At 47.5% G+C, this 23008-nt stretch overlaps 1 protein-coding gene across 3 annotated transcripts in view; it reads left to right on the top strand.

Annotated features, from left to right (window-relative positions):
- Duox (dual oxidase) overlaps positions 1 to 23008 on the top strand; it is a 196650-nt gene that overhangs the window by 73550 nt on the left and 100092 nt on the right. For all 3 annotated transcript variants that reach the window (XM_077657416.1, XM_077657417.1, XM_077657415.1), the window contains exon 2: positions 19907 to 19996. In XM_077657416.1, coding sequence (XP_077513542.1) covers positions 19907 to 19996 — 90 coding nt within the window. The remainder of the gene's footprint in view (positions 1 to 19906; positions 19997 to 23008) is intronic.

Below are 23008 nucleotides of genomic sequence, written 5' to 3'. Positions count from 1 at the left end.
GGCTCGAACCCGACCGCGGCGGCAGTGTTTCGATCGAGGTGAAACGTAAAGGCGCCCGTGTGTGCGTTGTCGGTGCACGTCAAAGATCCCCAGGTGGTCAAAATTATTCCGGAGCCCTCCACTAGGGCATCTCCTTCCTGCCTTCTTTCACTCCCTCCTTTATGCCTTACCTTACGGCTCGTTCAGGTGTCCGCCGGGATGTGAGGCAGATACTGCACCATTCCCTTTCCCCAAAAACCAATTACAAATTTTTGAAGAAGCCCAGGGGGTGTAAATTAATGAGCAGCCTTTTGTAGACCACATGACGCTCTTGGATGTTAAACCCCACATAACTTATAATATTTGAAGGCTGTAAAAAGTGCTTGATGGTTTGTTTTAAGCTTCACAGAACACAGTACACGGGAAGTATGGTTATGTGTGTGATGTGGTCGGTATATTGTTCAGTTAACGCTCTAAGATGTAGTTAACATGTTACTTTCAAACAGATTTACGCTACGAAAGCTAAAGAATCTAGTTGGGTCAATTTAGATGTGCTGCGCCTTTAGCGGTTCGAGGCGTTTGTTCCGCCTCTGCTCCTCTAGTAACTTTACAGTGATAAATGGAAATCTTGTTAGTTTACTAGACTGCTGGCCTTGCAGCTGTCTTAGTCAGTTGCCCTTTCGTGATAACATCATCAATATTGAGATGCCTGTCTGTAGAGAAATTTCATGACTGATGCCAAATCTATCGTGTGCTTGCTTGCGGCCGCCAGTTTTTTTTTTTTTTAACGCGAGCGAATCAAGCAGGAACGGCAGCCGATAGACGTGCGAAATAAACGAGATCGGGTGTTGTACCCACATTGTAGGGCAGATGATTCGGTACTACTTTTAGTGTTCTAGCGATAAGGCTTAAAATCTGAAGCGAGCTGGACGTGCAGAAATAAAATGAATATGGTCGCGACTGGGCTTCGAACCCGCGACAGCGCGAACCAACCAAGCTTCGCTGGCCACTGCACAAGAGCACTGTGCTATCGCCGCAAGCGATCACCCTTTGTGTTTAACTGCCACTCCCTCGCCCTGTGCATTGCACGTGGCCATCTTCATCAGCTTCCATCCGTGCGCGATCGATCCAGAACACACCACTATCACAGTACCGTCTCAAGTAGATTGAAGCGGCCCCTAAATTTTATAGTGTGCTACCACTAAGGGCCCCAATCACCGATTTCGCCGATATTTGCCTGAAGCCTGACCTTGGAATCATAGCCTTGATCCGAAAGCGAAATGAAACGCGACGTCATAGCAAAAAATGAGAATTGTTTTTTGAGGAAAGGAAATGGCGCAGCGATTGTCTCACATGTCTTGGTGGACACCGGAACCGCGCCGCAAAAGAATGGAGGAAGGGGGGAGTGAAAGAAGAAAAAAAGGCCGCCACCTTGTGAAAGACATTGAAGTAACGAGCGGTAGCAGAGCGATCGACGCCTAGCGCCATCTATCAGAGAAATTACGATGAACGTCTGCCCGTTGTCGAGTTACCCCTCCCCCCCCCCCCCCCCTCCCAAGATACGCCCAAAACGGAATTTGGTTGGGGGGTCAACAATTCGGCTTGCCGTGCAATATGATAACGCTTCAATTAGTAATTACATGTACACAAGATTTACCTATTATTTCATTGTGGTTTTATTTGTATACGACAACCCATAGGGTTTTATTTGCGTACCAAATTCGGTATACACAACTATCCCCGGATGGGTGCCCCTTTTCAGAGTATATATAGCAGAACGAATGTAGAGGGGCGTAGCGGTTCTGCAACGCGTCTGTTGTGTTAACCGTTATACGATATACTGTTCGTGAATGCCAGTGTTCTTATGTAAATGTGGTCTGGTGTACCAATAAATTCTCTTTATACCATAGGATATTTGTTGGGGCGGGGAAGTGAGGGGAAAGAGAGATGGGAGGGCACTACAAATTTTAATGGACCCCACGTAGCGGTTCTGCCACGCGTCTGTTGTGCTAACCGTAATACGATATACTGTTCGTGACTGCCAGTATTCTTATGTAAATGTGGTCTGGTGTACCAATAAATTCTCTTTATACCATAAGATATTTGTTGGGGCGGGGAAGTGAGGGGAAAAAGAGATGGGAGGGCACTACAAATTTTAATGTACCCATGTTAGTTCGTCCCCAGACGTCATACTCTCATAGTGCCACCTCTATCCACCATATTGGACAATGACGTCATCATTGGCACGCGGCAGGTGGTAGTTTCAACAATGCTATTGTAGATGGCGATACAAGTCTCAATGCGAGATGCGCTGTTTTCTTGTTGCTGTCACAGATGGCGCTGTGACCTCAGGGTGGTATGTGGTTGGTGGCTAAAATCAAAACACGAGTAAAATTTCAGAAGTCATGGCTAGGTGGCTTGAACCGCCGCCCGATTTAAAGAGTTCAGCCTTTTCCATTCATCCATCCGGTATCAACGCCGCGATATCTCGAAACGTGATGAGTAGTTGCTGCCACATACGGCGCTGTGATCTCAGTGTGATAGCAGACCCCACGTAATGTCGAAACAGGATGAGTAAGAGCTAACGCTCTTGAAGAGAGGTGCGGTAGTGGAGGGCTGTAGTTTAATTTCAAACACCTGGGGATCTTTAACATGCACTGACAGCGCACATACTACCAATTTGACCAAGTAAGCTAAACCGGCTGTAAATTTTTGCTTACTTATTATATCAAATAAAAGTGAGGAAGAAATTGCTAGACACAACTCTCGCCCTGAAAGCGTTGAGCGAGAAAAAAAAAGGTGGAAAGAGATACTGGGTGGATATTAGGCTACTGCCATTACACAGTGAAAAAGTGCGCCTCTTGTCTTTGCCGCTGTGGTCGAATGCTGTGTTCTGTTTTACTGCCTCGTCCAATGAAGGAAATTGCAGCAGGAACAAACGCGCGCTATGCACTAATGACACATTTCGCAACTAAAGACTATGGATATCAGTAGCTTCCGGCGCCGGCTTTCAGGGACGCAGCCGTGTCTCAAAACAACGTGACGTTTTTGGCACGCGGCATAAGATTTTGGCTCCTTGTTCTTTCCTCGCTTTCGCGGTCACGGTAATTGCACATGTATAATCGGCTCTATGAAAACTCCTCATATATTATGGGTTCTTTTACGAACAACGCAGCCTTACTAAGATGTGGTCCACTACCGTTACTTGGAAAGGAGCATTTCAAAGAGCCTTTCCAATAACATCGATGTTTGGCGATGTCATGCTGCACATCTGCTTGCCGCCCGGAACACGGCATTGCTCTAACCCCTCTGTTGTACGCGCAAATACTAAGAAATAGGAAGAAGGTAGAGATGGGCGCAAACTGACGGCATTTCTTTCTTTTGGGACTTGCCCTCGCCCTCTCTCTTTCTTACGCACTTTACTGTTTTTCAGGGCGCAATGAATTCACACAGGTCCCGCGGAATTGAGTGACGGAGCCTCGCCGCCGCGAAGCTGTCTGTGTGTACCGGTCCGCATGTTCTGTATTACTTAAACTTGTAACACCGGGTGACGACGAGGAAATAAACTTGTTATAACAAAAGTTATGTTGTAACTGTGAGTTAACCGCCCTGTATCTACAGCAGCATATATGATCGTGCAATACGTGACTCATTTAAAGCACCCAATCGCGCATGGGACGGAAAGAAGACGATGTGAGCCGTAAGTTCGGAGTGGGTGTATAGCGGAGTACATAACCAAGCAGCTGGGTATGCTGCTCAGCCGCATGGTGATGCCCTTACGGCACACCTAAGGGCCAAAAGGTCTCGAAAGGTTAGGACGTGTGCAGTTCTTACCTTACACAGATTTATACCTTAAGAATTGCGATTAGTGCTTCGCTACATTGTTAAGAAACTTGATTGGTTGCTTTTGCAAAGACGGTTCACCTTATGTGGAAAACACAAGGGAAAAAGAGAGTAGAGGAAACCTATATCAGATAAAAAGAAAGAAATCCCTATGAGATAATAACGTTAAAGACACCAAAGGAACATAAGCAAGGCAGTACCAAGACGATTAATTTTTTTTTCTTTGAAGCGATAAAGATGACTTGTTCGCGCATGCACGTGCGCTATGCAACTCTTTCACAAATACTCGTAATCACGAGGCCCTTTCACTACTATGACGCCTGCAGTGAATTAGTGGCTTTGGTTGAAATTTTCCTTCTGTTCTTTCAGGATTATTGAGGTTATTGTCGCTTAATACTTTTTTTGTGCGTGTTCCGGTGCTTGTCTGGCTAGAGAAGTGCCTATGTGCTTTCAAATAAGTGTAGTTATTCCGCAGTTAGCTAGCACATAAGGTACGCCGTAAGATACGAATTGTTTTACGAGGACGTGTAAGCTAGCATCGACGTAAGAGGATGCCAGAGGCCTCAGCGACCACGTGCGCGACCGGATATTAATGTGTGCAGCTCAAACGAAGTTTTCAGGAAAAAAAATTGGCGGTGGTTTAGCTCTCGTTAAACTTGGAGTGACGCGATAGATACAGCTGTCCGAGTGGAACTTGCTCAGTTGAATTGCAAACTCAGTCTTTCGCCGCTCCGTTTCCCTGGGCGTTCCTTCTTAATCTTCGTCCCACTTGGCACGGCGCATGCGCAAGTCTGTGGCAGCTCGGTTTCGCAAGCGCGCCGCGCCGCCGGCAGCAGCAGATGCTGCGCACCACGTGCCTGATCACGTGACCAACCACGTGATCAGCCACGGCGCCGCGCCACCTGCAGCTGCTCCTCACCACGTGAGCAGCCACGTGACAGCGTGGCGGCGCAGCCATAGGGTGGCGGCGCCGCCATGCTGAAGGCTCGAAATGCTACCCTAATGTAGCTATCGCTATTAACAGAAAGTGCTAGCGTTTTTTTCAGTGCGGGAAAATAGCAATGCTAACGGCTCCGTCCAATGCTAATCGTGGGCGTCACTTTTTTTGTACTCTCACTCTTTTTTTGGGTGTCACTCTTTTGGACGAAGAGAAGACTGCGATGCTTCCGCACTTATTCTTTCTGAAACGTGGGAATGCCTCTTCAGACTATTTCTGTGGTATTCTCTAATACGCCGAGGTAGCGGCGCAGTTGGTCCAGAAAGTCCAGCGCTTGAGACACCACCGGTGCTGGAAGGGCAACGAGTACCGAGGGGAGAATAGCCACGGGATCCTACAAACGACATGTGCTCCATGAGGTGCACATCAGCACATCTGCCAGTCAGACCAGTGTATGCTCTGCCATGGGATAACGGAACGTGTGAAATGCTACAGTCGCGATGGATGAGTGCCAAAGTGATCTCAGAGGCGAATGCACAGTGCATGAATTTTTTTCTGATAGAAAATGGTCTGTTGTGTCTCGGGGGAGAGAACTATAGCTTTATGATAGCAAGGCAGTAACTAGGCTGGCTTTTTAGGTAGTTTCCAAGCACAAATATCCAGTTGGTTAAGGCATCTCTTCAAAGTCTAAACCACCGCCATTACTGGGACGTGTTCGTATCACTGGCGTGTTTACCTTTCATGCAGTACGGCATCACGTGCGTTGGCCATGCATCGTAGTAATTTTTACAATTTACCGAAAAGAGAACCAAGCTTCGCATGTGGGTCGGACTGGCGGCCGCAAGAACGAGTCCTTGGCTGTTCGGTGTGCGTCAGTCACACGAACTGACGCGATGTTGTCACACAATGTGTCGCCGCCAGTCTGGGTCGTTAGGCTCCCCCACGGGGAGCAAACTTGTTCGCAGCCAGCGAAGAGAACTAAAATCCGGTTAAACAGTTTTTAACTGTATCCGCGCCTTGCTGTGCCTGAAATTTATGCGCCCACGGATTGCGCGGTCGCTGAGTATACCGTCGCGTACGTAACACAGTGGCAGCGGCGCGGCCTCGCACACGAAACCGGGGCGTCGCTGACAACAGCGAGCTGACGAACTAGTTGGTACTGCATTGTGAAAACGCAGCGCAAGGCACAAGGACAAACAGTGGCACGAGAAGAACCAGACACACGCGGTTGCAGTGTGTGTCTCGTACCTTTTTGTGTCACCGTTTGTCCTTATTGTGCCTTAATTGCGCTGCGTTTTCACAACGCGGGATGCCGCCTGAGAGCGCGCGTGTTGACCGCGACAGTTCGCCTTCTGCTGCGTGCTAAAACGACGCAGCGAAGAGGGTGGGCGATTATTGGCAGCGGGGAAGAAATACAAACGACCCTCGGCGTCGCAGCCTTGACCTCCGTCTACTCCGCTTTTTGCGAAAGATTGGCACGTGCGCTCTGGCTGCCAGTGGTAACGCACGCGAGAGACTGGCGGGGACGATGCCAAGGGACGGGCCGCTCCTTTTTGTCGCAGCCATTGTTTCTCGGATGCTATAGGCGAAAAAAAAAAAACACCTATGACGCGGCTGCATTTTGTGTCGGAGTAACTGGTTTCCAGTTGACATTGTCAGTGCGGGGATGCGTTCTTGTTTGCCATTCCTGAGCGCAGTGGAAGTGGCTTCCCCGAATGCAGCAATTAAATTCTTCCTTCTTTTATCTTCGCCGCCTGAGCGCTGCACTTATTTGTTTTCTGTCGTCGCTCATTGTTTACTGCATGCACAACCTGAGAGGCGATGGTCTCGTGTGTAAGCAGTATGTTTATTATCTGCTTTCTCTTTTTCTTTTATCGCTGCAATCGTTGGTTGCTTTCACCAGAACGCAAGTGATGTTTCGCGGATATGCCTGCTGCTGCCGGGTGTCGCCGCACAGGACCACGAATGGCTCTCTAGAACACGTTCTTCGATTTACTGTTCTAAAAATTGTATACACTTCTTATAGACCGTGTTGCCTTCCTATGGATATTTCATTTTGTCTATTCATAGGCTGTGTACTGTTTATAGATAAAAGTCAACTAAAAGTGTACGGCCATAAATCTATAAATTGCCATAGACTGTCTATGGAGTGTGTATTGTCTGTAGACTAGTTTAGAGGATTTGTCTACAGCAAGCCTATAACGTTACTGAAAGAAATATTCCATTCTAGTCTAACCGGACAGAACTCCCGCTCCAATCGCGCGCTTATCTTGAAATGTGTCTTCATGAGTCACTGCTCGAGCGCCTATTTTGTGCAAGCTGTCAATTTAGTGCTCTGGACTCATAGAAACGCCGACCGTTTGACGCGTTTTTTAAACTATTGAAAGCAGACTAAATAAATACGCCTTCTTGTTCATCTCGCAGTGCATTCAGGACCTAACGAACGCATTAAATATATGTTTACTACCTAGGAGGGTGGCTGTCGACAGCATGCTTCCCGTCCAGCTTTTACACCACAGCAGAGAAGCGTATTGTTGTCGGGATCGAGCCTGATGCCTAACAGTAGGTCTGATTGTAACATTAATTTTTTGCACAGTCATGATCAGAAGTTTGCCAGATGCGGACTCGCAAAAAAAAAAAACGTATATTTTTGCGTTGCCTCGCTAGCCATTCAGATGGTATTTTTTCTATGAATGCAGCACGCGTGTACCCTCGTGACAGTAATTTTCATTGACCTGCTTTACAAGACAGAAGAGAAATCACTTTTTGTCCCGCGAACTTTTGTCCATGACCGCGCATTTATTGAAACCCGATGCTGATGAGTGCATTCAGGATGACATGACGAGAAGTGGTCCTCTCACTCTGCGCCAGGGCCCTCGAGGAGACGCTCAAGCAAAATGCACGCTCCGGCTTCCACAGACCTTGCTACTTTCGCGATTCGAGCGCGTGGCCTGTTCTCGTTTCGAGCTCTGAGCGAACGCTATCCGGATGCGGGACGTGCGGCAGTGTGGTTTTCCCTTGCTGTCCGAGCGGGAAATTACAGGTTTTACCAGCTCGCTTTTTCTCCTGCCTTTGGCGCAGCTGAAGCGTTGTGCAGTACAAGCGTAGGCTAAACCCTCCACGACTTGGAAAAAGCCGGTTGCAACAACCTGTTGTTGTTTCACCAGGACACAGCTCAAAGGTCGTGGGCGTTCGGAACGTGTGACGTTTGCTGTATAGTAAAGGGATGGTGTACCGCATGCAGCACCTACTCTTTCAAAAGGGAACACTTTTCAGCTGTGAGCGAATTGGGTATGAGTGACAAGTAAGCTGGGAAGCATCATCCGCCATAGTTTGGCAACAATAGACACCACCTAATTTTCATATCTTTTGGTCTGAAAATCCTGCCTTACTGCCGTAGGACCGACTCTTAGGTTTCTGAACATATCGCGCATGCCGTATACATATAGCTTTACAATCTTCCAAGAGTGAGTATCATTCCGAGAGATATTCAGAGCACTGTGGTGGGGATACCTGTAGAGATCGCGGAATTAAACTGATTACAATGCCTTCTATTATGTTCTTAGCGCCGTAAGTGGTCAAGCTTCAATCAATGACGCGATTTCTGCTTGTCCTGAAAAAAAAAAAACAGGCTTTCAGTGCGAAAGGCCTCCTTCGCAATGTCAAACCGACTCACCGGTTTGTGTGAAGCTTGATCTTGAGAGTGACCTTGGGCAAGCAATAAATATTGCTATGACTACGATTCGAACCCTCGGCTGCGCAAACAGTTCAGCTACGCTGGCTACTGCGCGAGAGCTCTAGGCTATCGCCGAAGTTTTTTTTTTTTTAGCCTCCCCCTTACTTGGGAGGGGGAGGCTATCGCTCAAGCCGAGCACGCATCGAGTTAAACTGCAACACACCCTCGCGCTTTGCATCGCACTTCGTTTCCTTCATCAACTAGTACTACTATTAAATTAATATTCGCGCTCTGAGCTATGTGGCAGCAGTGCCAGAGAGAGATGTGTACTGCATACTTAACTTTGTACAGCTCTGTGGCAAAATCACGATGCTGGAGCAATACGCGTTCGCGTTGACAACATTGCTGCATAAAGCAGCACCGGAACATAGGCCGCCGGCGTGCATTGGGTAAATTGGCATTGACGAGGAAAATTTGAAGACGCGCACAACTGGCTCCCTGGGTCTGTGGACACCTCAATCGCGCTCTCAGGTACGTGGCGGTGGTTGTCACCTCCAAAAAAATTGTGCGTTCGCACCATATTTTGTGCTCAGCAATGAATGCTCAAGCGCATAGCCATTTTTTTTCACTTAGAGATTTTTATTTTTCAAACTGCGAGAGATACGTGGGTGCGGTTTGTGCAGATTGATTATAGGACAGCAAGGCGGATGTTATGCACATGATAGAGCCGAATAATTATATAAAACTGAAGTTAACTAGTCAACAAAATATTTTTTTATCGTAGAGGGCAAGCTTACACCGCGAGATTGAAGGCCTTCAGTATCGAAGGTCATCCCAGTTTTTAAAATTTGCTTCGTCGGCAATGTGTACAGTCCTAAATATCGAACATAAAACTGCGCATTCCAATACTCGCGGAGTTTGCTTTCTTGCGTTGTATATTGTTTTGTTGTACACTGCCGCTGTATATTGCTTTCTTGCATTGTATATTGCGTTGTATATTGCCGCGAATTATAAAATTGTGCCGCCGCGCAAAGCATCGTCGTCGAAATCATAATAACTGTATATACGTCATAAGATACGCAAAAAGCGTCTGTATTTGCTGCATTATAAACGCGAGCTTTTATAACGCGAAGCGCAGGAAAGTCAACCCGATGAGCTCTTAAACCCGCATTTTTGACGGTATTAAATATTTCGAACCCCATCGCCGTTAAAAAAATAAATACCGGTTTCTCCTGCGATGTTGACGCCCTTCAAATTTACATGGAAGCGGCTCGCACTCGCAGCTAATATTGTGCGCGGCTCCTTCAAAATTTCGTCATGGACTCGGATCTGCTCCGACCGTCTTCATGAAAATAAATCTCTCTCAGCATTCTATCTGCCGATATATAGCGAGTGGTTTGTTAAGCATGAAAAACTTACGCTAGTTGAGAGCGACGGAGGTAGGTTCAGCAAATTAGCTCACATAGGGTGGTCGTTGCTGGCATAAAACATCAGCAAATTAAATCAGAGGAAGACGCCTTTCCTGCCGCGTGATAAAGCGATGCGAGGTCACGGTGTCGATGACGAAAATGAGAAATCATGCCTTCGTCGGGTTAGCGAGTCGGGTGCACGGTACACTAGTACCAACGAGCAAACTCAATGTCGCCAGCACACCGACCGCTTCTTGGCAGTACGTCGCTCCTCCCAGTCGCTTGAGGGCACAGGGCCACGATTCCGGCGGCGACGATCTGAAAAGGAGCGCAACCCCTTAGAGAGCGCAGTGCGATCCTCTCCGATGCCTCTTGCATTGCCGGCGTTATAGTCAAGAGGGTGGGACCCAATTACCGTCCGGCCTAATTACCGCGCGCTCTGGGAACGACCCTGTTCCGTCGAGCAGTCGCACGCAGTAACCCTGCCAACCGAACCAGTAACGGCGGCCCGGTTGTAATCATCCCGGGAGCGACACGAGCCTCGTTGCACAACACGGAGGGGCTCCGCAGTGCTCGAGAAGAGGCGGGCAACGGCTCGTTACAGCCGCTGGCTGCATCGCGCTCAAGCAGCTTCTTATCGTCGTGCACTCGTCGCTCTCTCCCTTATGCTCGACTTATTCGCTCGATTACCGAATCTGACCCGTTAACCTCCCATCGCGGTCTCACCTAACCCAGCGTCCTCGAGCCGCTCCTCGCCCATTCGTGGTAAAGCAAGCGATCAGCTCGCCATTTCAGTCTGGTCTCATCCATTACGCAGTGGCGGATTGCCGTGAAAGGCAGCCGAGTTCAGTTGCAGCCAACTACCGGCGTTTCCCTTACTAACCGCCGCTAAGTGACGAATACGTCGGCCACTCCAGATGCCGAGGCTCTTTTAATGCCTTTTTTATCCTGCAAAATAAATAACGTACCGTAACCGGCAGTGTATTATTTAATTTTTGTAAGCGTTTTTGCTGACTCCTCTTTTTTATAGTTGTATTAGCAATATGAACCCCTTTCGCGACGCTGTCCATGTTCGGGGGTTCCACAGCGGAAGAGCATATTTTGTCATCGTCATCATCAGCATGACTGCACCCACTGCAGGGCAAATGCTTCTCCCATGTCTTCCCAATTAACCCTGTCCTTTGCCAGCTGTGCCCACCCTATGCCTTCAAACCTCCTAATCTGATCCGCCCACATAACCATCTGCCGCCCCCTGCTACGCTTACTTTCTCTTGGAATCCACTCCGTTACCCTTAAGGACCAGCGGTTATCTTGCCTTCGCAGTGCATGCCCTGCCCAAGCCCATTTCTTCCCCTTGCTTTCGACTAGGATGTCATTAACCCGCGTTTGTTCTCTCACCCACTCTGCCTGCTTCTGGTCTCTTAACGTTACACCTACCATTTTCCTTTCCATGGCTCGCTGCGCTGTCCTTAACCTAAGCTGAACCCTTTTCGTTAGTCGCCACGTTTCTGCCCCGTAGGCGAGTATCGGCAAGATACAGCTGTTGTACAGTTTTCTATTGAGGGATATTGGTAACCTACTATTCATGATCTGAGAGAACCTGCTATATGCGCTCCACCCCATTCTTATCCTCCTAGTTATTTCCCTCTCATGATCCGGATCAGCAGTCACTACCTGACCTAAGTAGACGAATTCCGTTACCACTTCCAGTACCTCATTGCCAATTGTGAACTGCTGTTCCCTGGCTAGACTGTTGAACATTACTTTGGTTTTCTGCATGTTAATTTTTAGACCCATCGTTCTGCTCTGTCTGTCTAACTCATTGATCATGATTTGCAGTTAATCTCCTGAGTGACTCAGCAAAGCAATGTCATCAGCGAATCGCAGATTATTTAGGTATTCTCTATCAACTTTTATCCCCACCTGTTCCCAACTCAGGCCTCCGAATACCTCCTGTCAACAGGCGGTGAATAGCATTGGCGAGATCGTGTCCCCTTGCCTGACGCCTTTTATTATTGGAATTTGATTGCTAACTTTATGGAGGACTACGGTAGCTGTACAGTTCCTATATATATCTTCCAGTGTTTTGACATAAGGCTCATCGCAATGCCTGTATGACTGATGAGGTTTCCACTGAGTCAAATGCTTTCTCATAATCAATGAAGGCTATATATATCGGTTTTTTATACTCTGCGCATTTCTCTATCATCTGATTGATAGTGTTAATATGATCCATTGTGGAATATCCTTTACGAAAGCCTGCCTGAACATTTGGTTGAATAAAGTCTGAGTTGCCCCGAATATTTTAGCGATTACCTTAGTAAATACCTTGTAGGCAACGGACAGTAAGCTTATCGGTGTGTAATTTTTCCAGTCTTTGGAGTCTCCTTTCTTATGCATTAAGGTTATATTTGCGTTCTTCCAATCTTCTGGTACGGTCGAGGTCTTAAGGCATTGCGTATACAGGGTGGCTAGTTTTTCTAGCAGAATCTCCCCTCCGTCTTTCAACAGATCCGCTGTTGCCTGATCGTCACCAGCTGTTTTGCCTCTTTGCATTGCTCCTAAGGCTTTCTTTATTTCCTCTTTCGTTACTGGCGGGATGACGCATTGCTGTGCGCTACTGTCTCCGTCATTAACGTTCTGGTTGCATTGGCTAATGTATAGATATGTCTAGAACTCTTCGGCTACTTTAACTATATTATCCATATTGCTAATGACATTGCCCTCCTTGTCTCTTAACGCATACATCTGGTTTTTACCTTTGCCTAGCTTTCTCTTCACCGCTTTTAGGCTACCTCCGTCATTTAGAGCATGCTCGATTCTTTCCATATTGAACTTCCTTAAGTCGACTACCTTGCGCTTATTTATTAACTTCCATAAATCTGCTAGTTCTATCCTGCCTATAGGGTTAGACGCTCTCATGCTTTGGCCTTTCATAACCAGATCTTTCGTCCCCTGAGATAGCTTGCCGGTATCCTGTCGAACCGTCCTGCCGCCTAATTCTACTGTGCACTCCGTTGTTATAGCTGTCAGAATATCGTTCATTGTATGGACATTGAGACCGTCTTCCTCAGTTAAGGTTGAATATCTATTCTGCAGCGATATCCTGAATTCCTCCATATTCCCTCTTATCCCTAACACGTTAATGGACTTCCTCTTAACTAGCTTCTTCCGTTCCTTCCTCAAGTCTAAGCTAATTCGAGACCTTACCGTTCTGTAGTCACTACAGTGCACCTTTCCGGGGACGGCCACATCATGAAGGATGCCAGGATGAGCGGATAATATGAAGTCGATTTCATTTTTAGTCTCACCATTGGGGCTCTTCCAGCTGCACTTCCTGTTCTCTCGTTTGCAGAAGACTGTATTCATGACCTGTAAATTATTCTATCGGCGAATTCTACTAATAACTCTCCCGCGCTATTCCTAGAGCCTATCCTATAGTCACCTACCGCGTGGTCGTCAACCTGCTTCTTGCCCACCTTTGCATTGATGTCGCCCATCAGTACAGTGTAGTGTGAGATTACTTTATTCATTGCAAATTGCACGTCTTCACAGAAGCTTTCAATGGCGTGGTCATCATGGCTGCATGTAGGCGCGTAGGCCTGCACCACTTTCAGCGTGTACCTCCTATTGAGCCTAATTACAATAGCTGCTACCCTTTCGTTAATGATACAGAGCTCGTCTACGTTGCCAGCTATATCCTGATTAATGAGGAATCCCACACCTAGTTCTCGTCTATCCGCTAATCCGCGATAGCACAGTATGTGCCCGTCCTTTAGCACTGTATACGCCTCACCTGTCCTCCTAACTTCACTGAGCCCTATGACATCCAATTTAATGCCCGCCAGTTCCTCAAACAGCACCACTAGGCTAGCCTCACTAGATAACGTTCTAGCGTTAACCCATATAGCGTTCAAGCATATTTTGTTACCTCTTTTAAAAATAAAGTTTGAGTGATTAATTTACTTATTGATTAATTGATTGACCGACTGATTGATTGATCCATTGAATGATTGGTTGATTATATTTCAATTGGCCCTACCACGGCGCTTGCGCGTAGTGATTCATCGCTGAATTCATTTCGCGTTTCTAGGGAATGAGGTTCTCGGGAATGATGATGCCACATCACATGGGCCGAAGTTTTGAGGGATTATATGACTTCTGGTTCACCCCCCCATGATCCCTCTTCGTAAATACATCTATGTTGTCGTTACTCAGATAATACTACGCTGCTGCTCCTCAGAGTGTTCCTGTACCCGATTGCACTAATTCTGTTTGCCCGGAGTCAGAAATAAAACTGGATTTTCTTTTCCTCCGGGTTGTTTCCTTTTTCCTCGGCGGCTCCATGATGTTCCCATCTGGCTCAAAATCTTCGTGGTGGTACTCATTAAGGCCCGCCAGTTCACTCTATATGCTCCCTCTGAACGCGACGTAGCTGCAGTCGACTGCACATCAGTTTGATTGACAGCGCTTGAAGTGTGTCCGCAGCGGCTGTCAGCGGAGCATCGCAGCCGCGATGATAATCGACGGCTCATCGTCATGCATGCCTGATAGGCCTCTCTCCGGACCACCCCTGGGGCTTCCTTTCCCTTCGCTGTCCCGCCCAGTTTACCCTCGACAGCTGCGTATGGGCCAAACAGACACGCATCAGCTCAAACAACAGGCCTCTTCCGACAGCGTCACGCGCAGGCAGTGGGAGGGGGCCTGACGTAGAAGATTCAATTATCGAATCACTATTATCGTTTCCGCCTGGCCTGCTGCCGCCAGAAATGGAGGTCAGAACGACGGCGGATGGCGGTTGGTCTGGTTGCGTGCTGTGTTCATTCAAATTGACATTCTGTTTATTCTAAGCACATTCTAAGACAGATTATAGATGCTGAAGAAGCGATAAGGGGGTGAGCTGGTACGGTCTCACATTCCTGGTGTCATTGACTGAGTCGTTGATCCTGCTTGCCGCACTCTTAGGATGGGTTTCGGCTGTGTGCGCATTTTGATGCGAAAGCTTCACTACGATTGTTAAAGCCGCTCTTCGCGTGTCGCTAAATTTGACATTCCCAGCGCCAGAGGTCATGCTTTCGCGGGGTTGTCTACACCGAGATGTCGAGATCTGAGAGCTACTGCGCGTTTTCCTTTCGTCAAAAACGTTTCCTTTCCTCCAAATACATGTTTTCGCAATCCTCCACGTAAGCAGACTTAAGTGCCCTCAGTTGCGTTCGCCTCCATTGAAACGCAGCCGCCGCGGTCGGGTTCAAACCCGGGTACTCCGGCTGTGTAGACGAGCGCATTAACCACAGGGCCACCGCGGCGGGTGCCTATCCAGTGTGCGGAACGCTCTCAACGTTACAGACGCCAAGCCGCGTCTACTTGCCCGATACACCACAGCTTTCGCTCTCTAATCGGGTTCTGCAGTAGTTAAACAGCAGCTAATTTTTTCGAGGAGCACTTGCATTCGCGTGCGCCAGCATGACACAGGCATTGCCGGTTCAGTCGGCCGCTCGTGTGTTGAAGTTTATTTTGCAATAAAGTGTTGCGAGGAAGGCGAGGGAAAAAGCTGTATAAACAGTTTGAGGGATCCTGACTCCCCCTTTACAGAGCAGCATTGACGGTGGCAGAAGCACGAGAACAAAGAAAAGGTAAAGGAAAACATGGGAACATCATGAAAGCATATGCATCATATTATAAATATATACTTGTAAATAAAAAAAATAAATATCAGAATGCAGCACGCAGGAAAAAAGGCTACAGGAGGGTGGGGGGGGGGGTGCTCAAGACAATAGCAACATAAACCTACATGAATCTATGTCACAATTCTTGTAGAGAAACGTCAGACAAGTCAAGATTATCACGGCAGTGCAGCTGGTTCAATAACTTAGGTAAAGTGTATTCCAACATCTGATGGCCATAATTGGTACGATATGTCTTAACATTCCAAGGCTCTATGCTGCGCATATCGTACACTGTTTTATTTTTCTATAAACCAGCGAGATTAATCAACGCATCGTCGTTTTTCATTATTGCGAGTTTATTTATGATACAGCCTATAGTCATATATGAATTTTATTGGTATAATGTTGCGTTTTTGGAAAAGATTTGCGGTGTGAAAAAAATATGGAACTTGCAATGCGTACGCTTCGTTTCTGTAAGACTAAGTTTATTAAGTATTTCTGCTGTTGTTGTTGCCCACACGAGCCATCCTTAGTTAAGTACAGAAGAAAATTGAGTTGTAGAGTAACATGTTAACCGCTGTAGGAAAATTAAAGCAATGACGGCGCACGATACCGACTGCTTTGGAAAACTTGTTAAATATGTAGCTAATGTGGTCAGTCCATGACATATTGTCAGCAAAGTAGACGCCCAATGTTTTTACAGACGGTACGAAATCTACGCTGGTATTGTTTAATTCAATCACAGTGTTCCGGCCTCGAAGCCGCGTTACGTTTTGGGGACGCTGGCTGGCTTTGGTGCCTCGCTTATGCGGTGCGGCACTACGGCCTTCACCTCGCTCAGTGAAGATAAACCGCAGCCAAAGAGCAGATAGAGGCACTTAACCTAGCCTCCATAACTGATAACCTTACATTGACATGCGGAAAAATCTACGCAAAAATGAGGGGATGCCATTCACATGTCTTCAAGGTATTTCAAAACCAAATGAGGCCCCTCTTTTCTTTGTTGATAGTAGTACAATTTTCATCGAAAGAATACACAGCTTTACAGGGACCACTCAGTCAGTCGGTCGGTCGGTCGGTCGGTCGGTCGGTCGGTCGGTCGGTCGGTCGATCAGTCAGTCGGTCGGTCGGTCGGTCGGTCGGTCGGTCGGTCGGTCGGTCGGTCGGTCGGTCGGTCGGTCGGTCGGTCGATCGGTCGGTCGATCGGTCAGTCGATCGACCGATCAGTCAGTCAGTCGGTCAGTCGATCGACCGATCAGTCAGTCAGTCGGTCAGTCGATCGACCGATCAGTCAGTCAGTCGGTCAGTCAGTCGATCGACCGATCAGTCAGTCAGTCGGTCAGTCAGTCGATCGACCGATCAGTCAGTCAGTCGGTCAGTCAGTCAGTCGATCGACCGATCAGTCAGTCAGTCGGTCAGTCAGTCAGTCGATCGACCGATCAGTCAGTCAGTCGATCGACCGATCAGTCAGTCGATCGATGAGTCAGTCAGTCAGTCAGTCGATCGATGAGTTAATTTATAAATTAATAAATCTTTCCTTTGTGCTTTTTTTATTATATTATTTGATAGGCATTTTGCAGCATAATATAACACGGATGCCTGCAAGTGAGATGCGCTGGCATCCCGGTGTATTGAAAAGGTTGCGGTTTCTATTACCTGTTGGAAAGTAATTTATGAAAATACTGTGATAATTAAAAGGCACTTAAAATTTTCAGCGCAATTGAAACATAGGCGCACTGCCATACGCTCGCAATTTCTGTCTACGTTATCTTTAGATATATTCCATTTTCAAAGTCATGTAACCTGTTTCTTTTTCCCAGAAACGCCTAATACGTATGTGTGTGCAGCAGAATATTGTCCGTAAGTCCTCGTGCGACTTCGGCAGTCTCGATCTTAACTCTGTGTGCAAAAATGAAAATAGAAGCATTATTACTATTATGGTAACAAAAATAATTAAGCAGCCAGATTTACGTCCCATTCATCCGAATGCTTTAAAGTAGAGTACTGCTTGGCGGCCATAGGTTCTGCCTGCTGCCTCCGTGTGAGCAGTGTGGCGACGGCCGGATGACGCGTGCTTCGCGGTGCGTGGCCTTCAGTTCCGCATCAACCAACCGGCCTTCCCTCCTAATCCTTTCTTTCTTCCCGGCCCATTCTTTTCGAATTGCCAAGTCTGTCGGCAGCCGTGTAATTGCACACCCAGCACAAATCATTTTGCGAAATCTTGGCCATAAATTTGGCCCGTCCCCTGTGTTCAATATCAATGACGCTCACGTACCCGGCTATCATGAGGGGTTGAGGTGGATTGATCGCGATGGCAGTGTGCGTGACCCTACCTGACTCAACCTCAGTGACATGTCTTCCATCCTAATAGCAACGAAACACAATAAAGATAAAACAGCGGAGCGGGGGAAGAGCGAACAAATGGGTGTATGGGCGAAACACTCGGTGTTACACTCGCGCTGTAATGGCAATTATTCCAAAATTGCCGCTCGCCGCACTTCTCAGCGCCAGAAGGGAGCGGGAGAGGGCAATGATTGCGCGGTCGTGTCTGGAAAGGCGCGCCGCCATTTTTGCGCCAAAGAGCGAGGCCGGCAATTAGGGCAGGGCCCTGAAGCAATAAAAAGCGAAGGAAATCGGTCTCGTTCCAAGTACAACGTGCGTGCTGTTGCATCAAACGCGCAAATGTGCGCGCACACGCGGCCAGCGAGCAAATCACGTACGGAGCGCTTTGAGAACCACTCCGCGGTCTCCCAGCGTGTGTGAATGTGCCGGCGTAATAACAGCGTCCCACGATGCTGCGTCGCTGTCGGAGCGGAGTCGACGCCTCTCGCAAGCTGGTTCGCTTCGCGGCTGCTTCGTTTGAACAGCGTCGCGATGCGCTTCACCCTGCAACGCGTGTAATGGCGCCGTCAGCGCCGTCATTCAGAACATCTCCCGAGCACTCATGCGTAGCAGCGGCTGTGCACGTTCTCAAGCATGGATATGCAAATATATTAACAAGAAACCAAAAACAAAACGCAAGATTACTAGGGGCAGCTTGGAAGCATTTTGAGCAGACTGCCGGCGAACGCTTGTTGCGTGTGCGACACTAAAGGCACGTTAATTGGGCCCCTGTGGGAAATTCTTGCTGCGGGCGCGTGCGACATGTACAGTGCCACGTTGCTCCGTTGGAAGCTTTGAAACAGGATGCGGTTTAACGCACCGAGTTTCACGCATCTCTAGGCCAATGTAAACCGGCCGCAGTTGGTCGGGCCTTCGCGGCGTGGCTGGCATGGCGGGATCAGGCGTTGGAGGGTAAAGAACAGCGCTGCTTTAAACAGTGCGTGTGCCTCGCAAGCAACTTTGTTTTCCTTGCTTTTTCCACTCTGTTTAAACTCATGGAAGGATTTAACTGGATCATGTTCATTAACCAAATGTTACGACTTGAATGATCACAGATGATCACTCAGTGACGACTAGCCATGCTGAGAAAATCTTCCTGCAAAGTTTATTTTTCTTTTTTGCTGTGGTAGCTGTATGGGGATTGTTCCCGATATAAATGATGTCTCTTCCAGCGTCCTAGCATATCTAATCCCAAAACTCATGCGTTCGTCTTCCGGTTGAGAAGCCGTTATCACGATGGCTATAAGCCATAAGGGCGTGTGTAGCGGGTCGAGTGTGTTCTCTAGAAGGCGTCAGCTGCGGTCGGAATATGCAAGGATTCATCACATGATCATGCATGGAGGGCGGAAGTATCTTCCGGTGTCAGTTCTGCACCAGGCACTTAGGAGAGAAGTTTTACTGTTTTCTTTTCTATTTTGTTGGACAAAATGTCTGATTTGTTGCAAACAAATGGGATGTCCCGAAACAGTAATGCATACTGCACGATAAGAAAATTTTCTGCGATGAGGAAGGAAAAAAAATCCGTCGCTTGTGGCACGAATGCAAAGAAGAGTACAATGGTGTAGAAAATGGGGAATTAAGTTTTAACTGAAAAATGCAAAGAAACACGAAACACCTGGTATACCTCCCTGAGTAGCCTATCAGCAACTTGGAATACTAAATTTACTGAACCTGACTTCTGAACATGGAAGTCTGACGAGAATACACACTACATGTGAAATTGCTAGCTGTAGCAGCTAACAAGAGGCATCTCCTCTTGCAGCGCTGTTTTTGTATTTTTCGTTTTGCGCACACGAGCCTATGCAGATGCATTACCTTAACTCTAAGATGCGCTCTTTCCACGGGTGTGGAAACGGCCCTATCTGCAGCCCCACTTTCCTAGTATCTCCCTGTATTGCTGGGGGCATGAAAAGTGACGTGGTTCGTATTTGCACTGTGTGGAGCAGGCTGAAAAGGGCTATGGTGAAACCACACTGACATGTGCTTCCGTCTTTTTTTTTTCTTCCTGGTGCAGATGAGGCTTCCTTCTCCCGGATGCACATCGAGAAGCAGCGCTACGATGGATGGTACAACAACCTGGCGCACCAGGACTGGGGAGCAGTCGGTCAGTGTGCTGCGTGCCTTCGCACTCCTTCCTAATTCACCTCTTTCGTACAGACAACGAAATAGAAGCGCAGCGTGCGGAGGGTACCGTAAAAAAATATCATATCTGACTGAAATCGTCAATGTATCTGCTCCGTGTCATTATAGCGCAAAGTTATGGCCTTAATCATAGGTGATACCGGTTGCACGGTGAATGTACATTCAGGGTCGCCACTAGTTGCCAAGAAATGCCAAGAAATGCGCGCTACAAAAGAGGAAGAATATTTTATCCCAAGTTTTCGAGTGCAGGCAATCAGTATGCACAAGGAGTCAATACGCTTTCTGAGAGCATTCTGCTTACAGCGGGCTTACTTAGCGGATTTCTTTTTTTTTTACTACTCCAAGAACGCTTTCGCTTTACGAAGTACCCTCTCTTCTCCCTGTCTCTTTCATTATGAGTATGTAATTCAGAACTTTGTATACTGTGTTGAAACTAAACGCCAAAAATTTTTAATGACGAATTTAATCGTCAAAGTATGACATAGATACGTTGGACAATTGTCTCCGATTCGGTTTCGCAGCAGTCAGCGTGTAATTGTCATTAACAATACATTCATACGAAACTTTCTCGCGCACTAAATCTTTATTCACACAAACATTTCTTGCACATTATATCTCTATTTAATTGCCAACAACCAGCACAATTATGGAGGAACATCTATAGCAACTTGTGACACATCTTTGTGTGACTAATTGAGTGTGTACCAATTTCTTCGTCTTGTATTTATGTTTGCACGAAAGTCATATTGCTAAAGAGTACAAGGGCATTGTTCTGTATAATGCTAATACGAACTTCTAACAAGCTCCACGATGTATCTTTACATCCCAACTGGGTGGAAATGTTGGTGGAAATGTGGATAAAAATCTGAAATCGGCCACACATCAAGAAAACGTCATTTTCCTAATTTGTACCGCATATTTCCTATATATTTCGTCACGATTCAGGTGATTACCGAGGGTTAAGAAAAAATAAATAAACTTTGAAATAAAAAGTTTTGATTCGACTATTTATTTGCCCCGTGCACCGTAATTAGGTTTTCGCTATGCGCTGTCGCGCTCGGCGTCCGATTCAATGGGAACCATGGCGCCTGTGTAACGTCATTCACAAGGCACTAGCGCCTAGAAATTTGGCGCCTAAAGCCTGTTTCACATGGTGCGACGGGAACGAAAAATTACGGCCCGGTCGCACTGTCGTTGCAACGGTAATCGCAGCTGCCGTTTCACATGACAACGATTTCTGTCGGTGCCGTCGGCACCCTAGCGTCGGTGCGGCCTTTCAGTGGGTGAAAATTCTTCGGCTGCAGTAAATGTCAAACATCGTGGCAGGCGTTTATTTCGTAATCGTGAGTAATAATATTGAGCTGTGATGTATTATTAAGTTCAATAAAACGTTTTCGAGACTTTCCTGTCATGTCGCTGAACTCCTATTGGCTGACTACTGTGGCCATCGCTGCGACCGCACCGACGCTGCGACAATGCGACCAACTTGTTGAAAGTCTGTCGCAGTGGCCCTGCGACGAGAACGACGCGCATTTCTGTCGCACAGCGGCAGAAATCGCACTGCGCTGCGGCAACAATCGCATCATGTGAAACGGCCTTAACGTTGTGTAGGGCATCGCGCTAAACTGGTTACAACTAAACTATCCCCTGTTCTTCCCTTGATAGTAGTTAGTTCAAGGGGCCCCCATTCCTTCTTAGTTCGAAATTATTTACTAAACAGCTCGCCTCTATTCCAGCCTTGTTGGCCCCTAATGCGACGCCGTTCTTCGCCGGTCGCATTGCGAACAAGAGGCCGCGAGACGCCGAACATCAGGCGACTGTTTGCCAGAGGGCAGCTGTGCCTCTCTGCTTGCGGCCCGATATGACGTACTTAAGTGAATCATTGTGTTGGTGAGCTAACTCAACTTAACTTTATAGACAAACACTTACTGTGGCGGAGATGCTATTTTAAAGCTAAGTTCGCTTCCAGAAAACACTTCCCACTGTGGTAGGAGAATTTAAACGTGAAACGTATCAATTGGATAGCGTTAAAGGCCCCGTTCACCAGAAAATCGGGTGTCGGCGTTCACGGCGTCAGCTTTGTCGGCGTTATGAGCGAAAAAAGGCCGCCACCGTCTGGAAGACGTTGAAGTAACGAGCGTTAGCTGCATTTTCCGTGCGTAAAACGCAAGTCTTTCCGCATCCAGCGGGGCCAGTGAAGAAAACACTGAGCGGTTCGGAAAAGAAAACGAACTTTTCCACCTAGCGGAGTGATAGACGCCTAGCGCCATCTATCAGAGAACTTACGATGCACCTCTACCCGTTGCCGAGTTGCGCACCCTTTCGTGTACGTCCCAAACGGAATTTTCTTCGTTTGGAGGGTCAAGGTGTGCCTAGAATTCGGCTTGCGGCGCGATATGGTAACGCTTCAATTAGCAATTTCAAGTATACAATGTTTACCTATTCTTTAATTGTGGTTTTATTTCTATACCACCACCCGTAGGGCTTTATTTGCCTACCAAATTCGGTGCACTGCTGTCCCCGCTAGGGTGCCTGGGTGCCTTTGGTTGTCGGAGTATATATAGCGTAATTAAATGCATTGTAGACGGCGCTACTAGTCTCAATGCGGTATGTGCTGTTTTCTAGTTGCCGCCACAGATGGCGCTGTGATCTCAGGGTGGCAGTATACCCCACGAAATCTCGAAACGTGATGAGCATACTGTCGCAGATGGCGCTGTGATCTCGGGGCGGTAGCAGACCCCACGAAATCTCCAAACATGAGTAAGAGCTAACGCTCTTTCACGAGCATGGCTCTGGCAGGTGGTCTCCAGAGAGCAACCTAGGATGCAGGTAGGCCATCTAGGTCACGTGACCTTGCGGCGTCATTACAACCTACTTAGCAAACTGCCCACCGCAGCGAGGGGAACTTACATTAAGGGTTGATCGCTCGGGAGGAGCAACATGTGTGGCACAATGCTGGAAGCACGTGCCATGG

Source organism: Amblyomma americanum, chromosome 3 (assembly GCF_052857255.1).
Source record: "Amblyomma americanum isolate KBUSLIRL-KWMA chromosome 3, ASM5285725v1, whole genome shotgun sequence".
Lineage (NCBI taxonomy): Eukaryota > Metazoa > Arthropoda > Arachnida > Ixodida > Ixodidae > Amblyomma > Amblyomma americanum.
The sequence above is the reverse complement of the archived record's forward strand: the minus strand, read 5'-3'. Positions and strand labels throughout refer to the sequence as shown.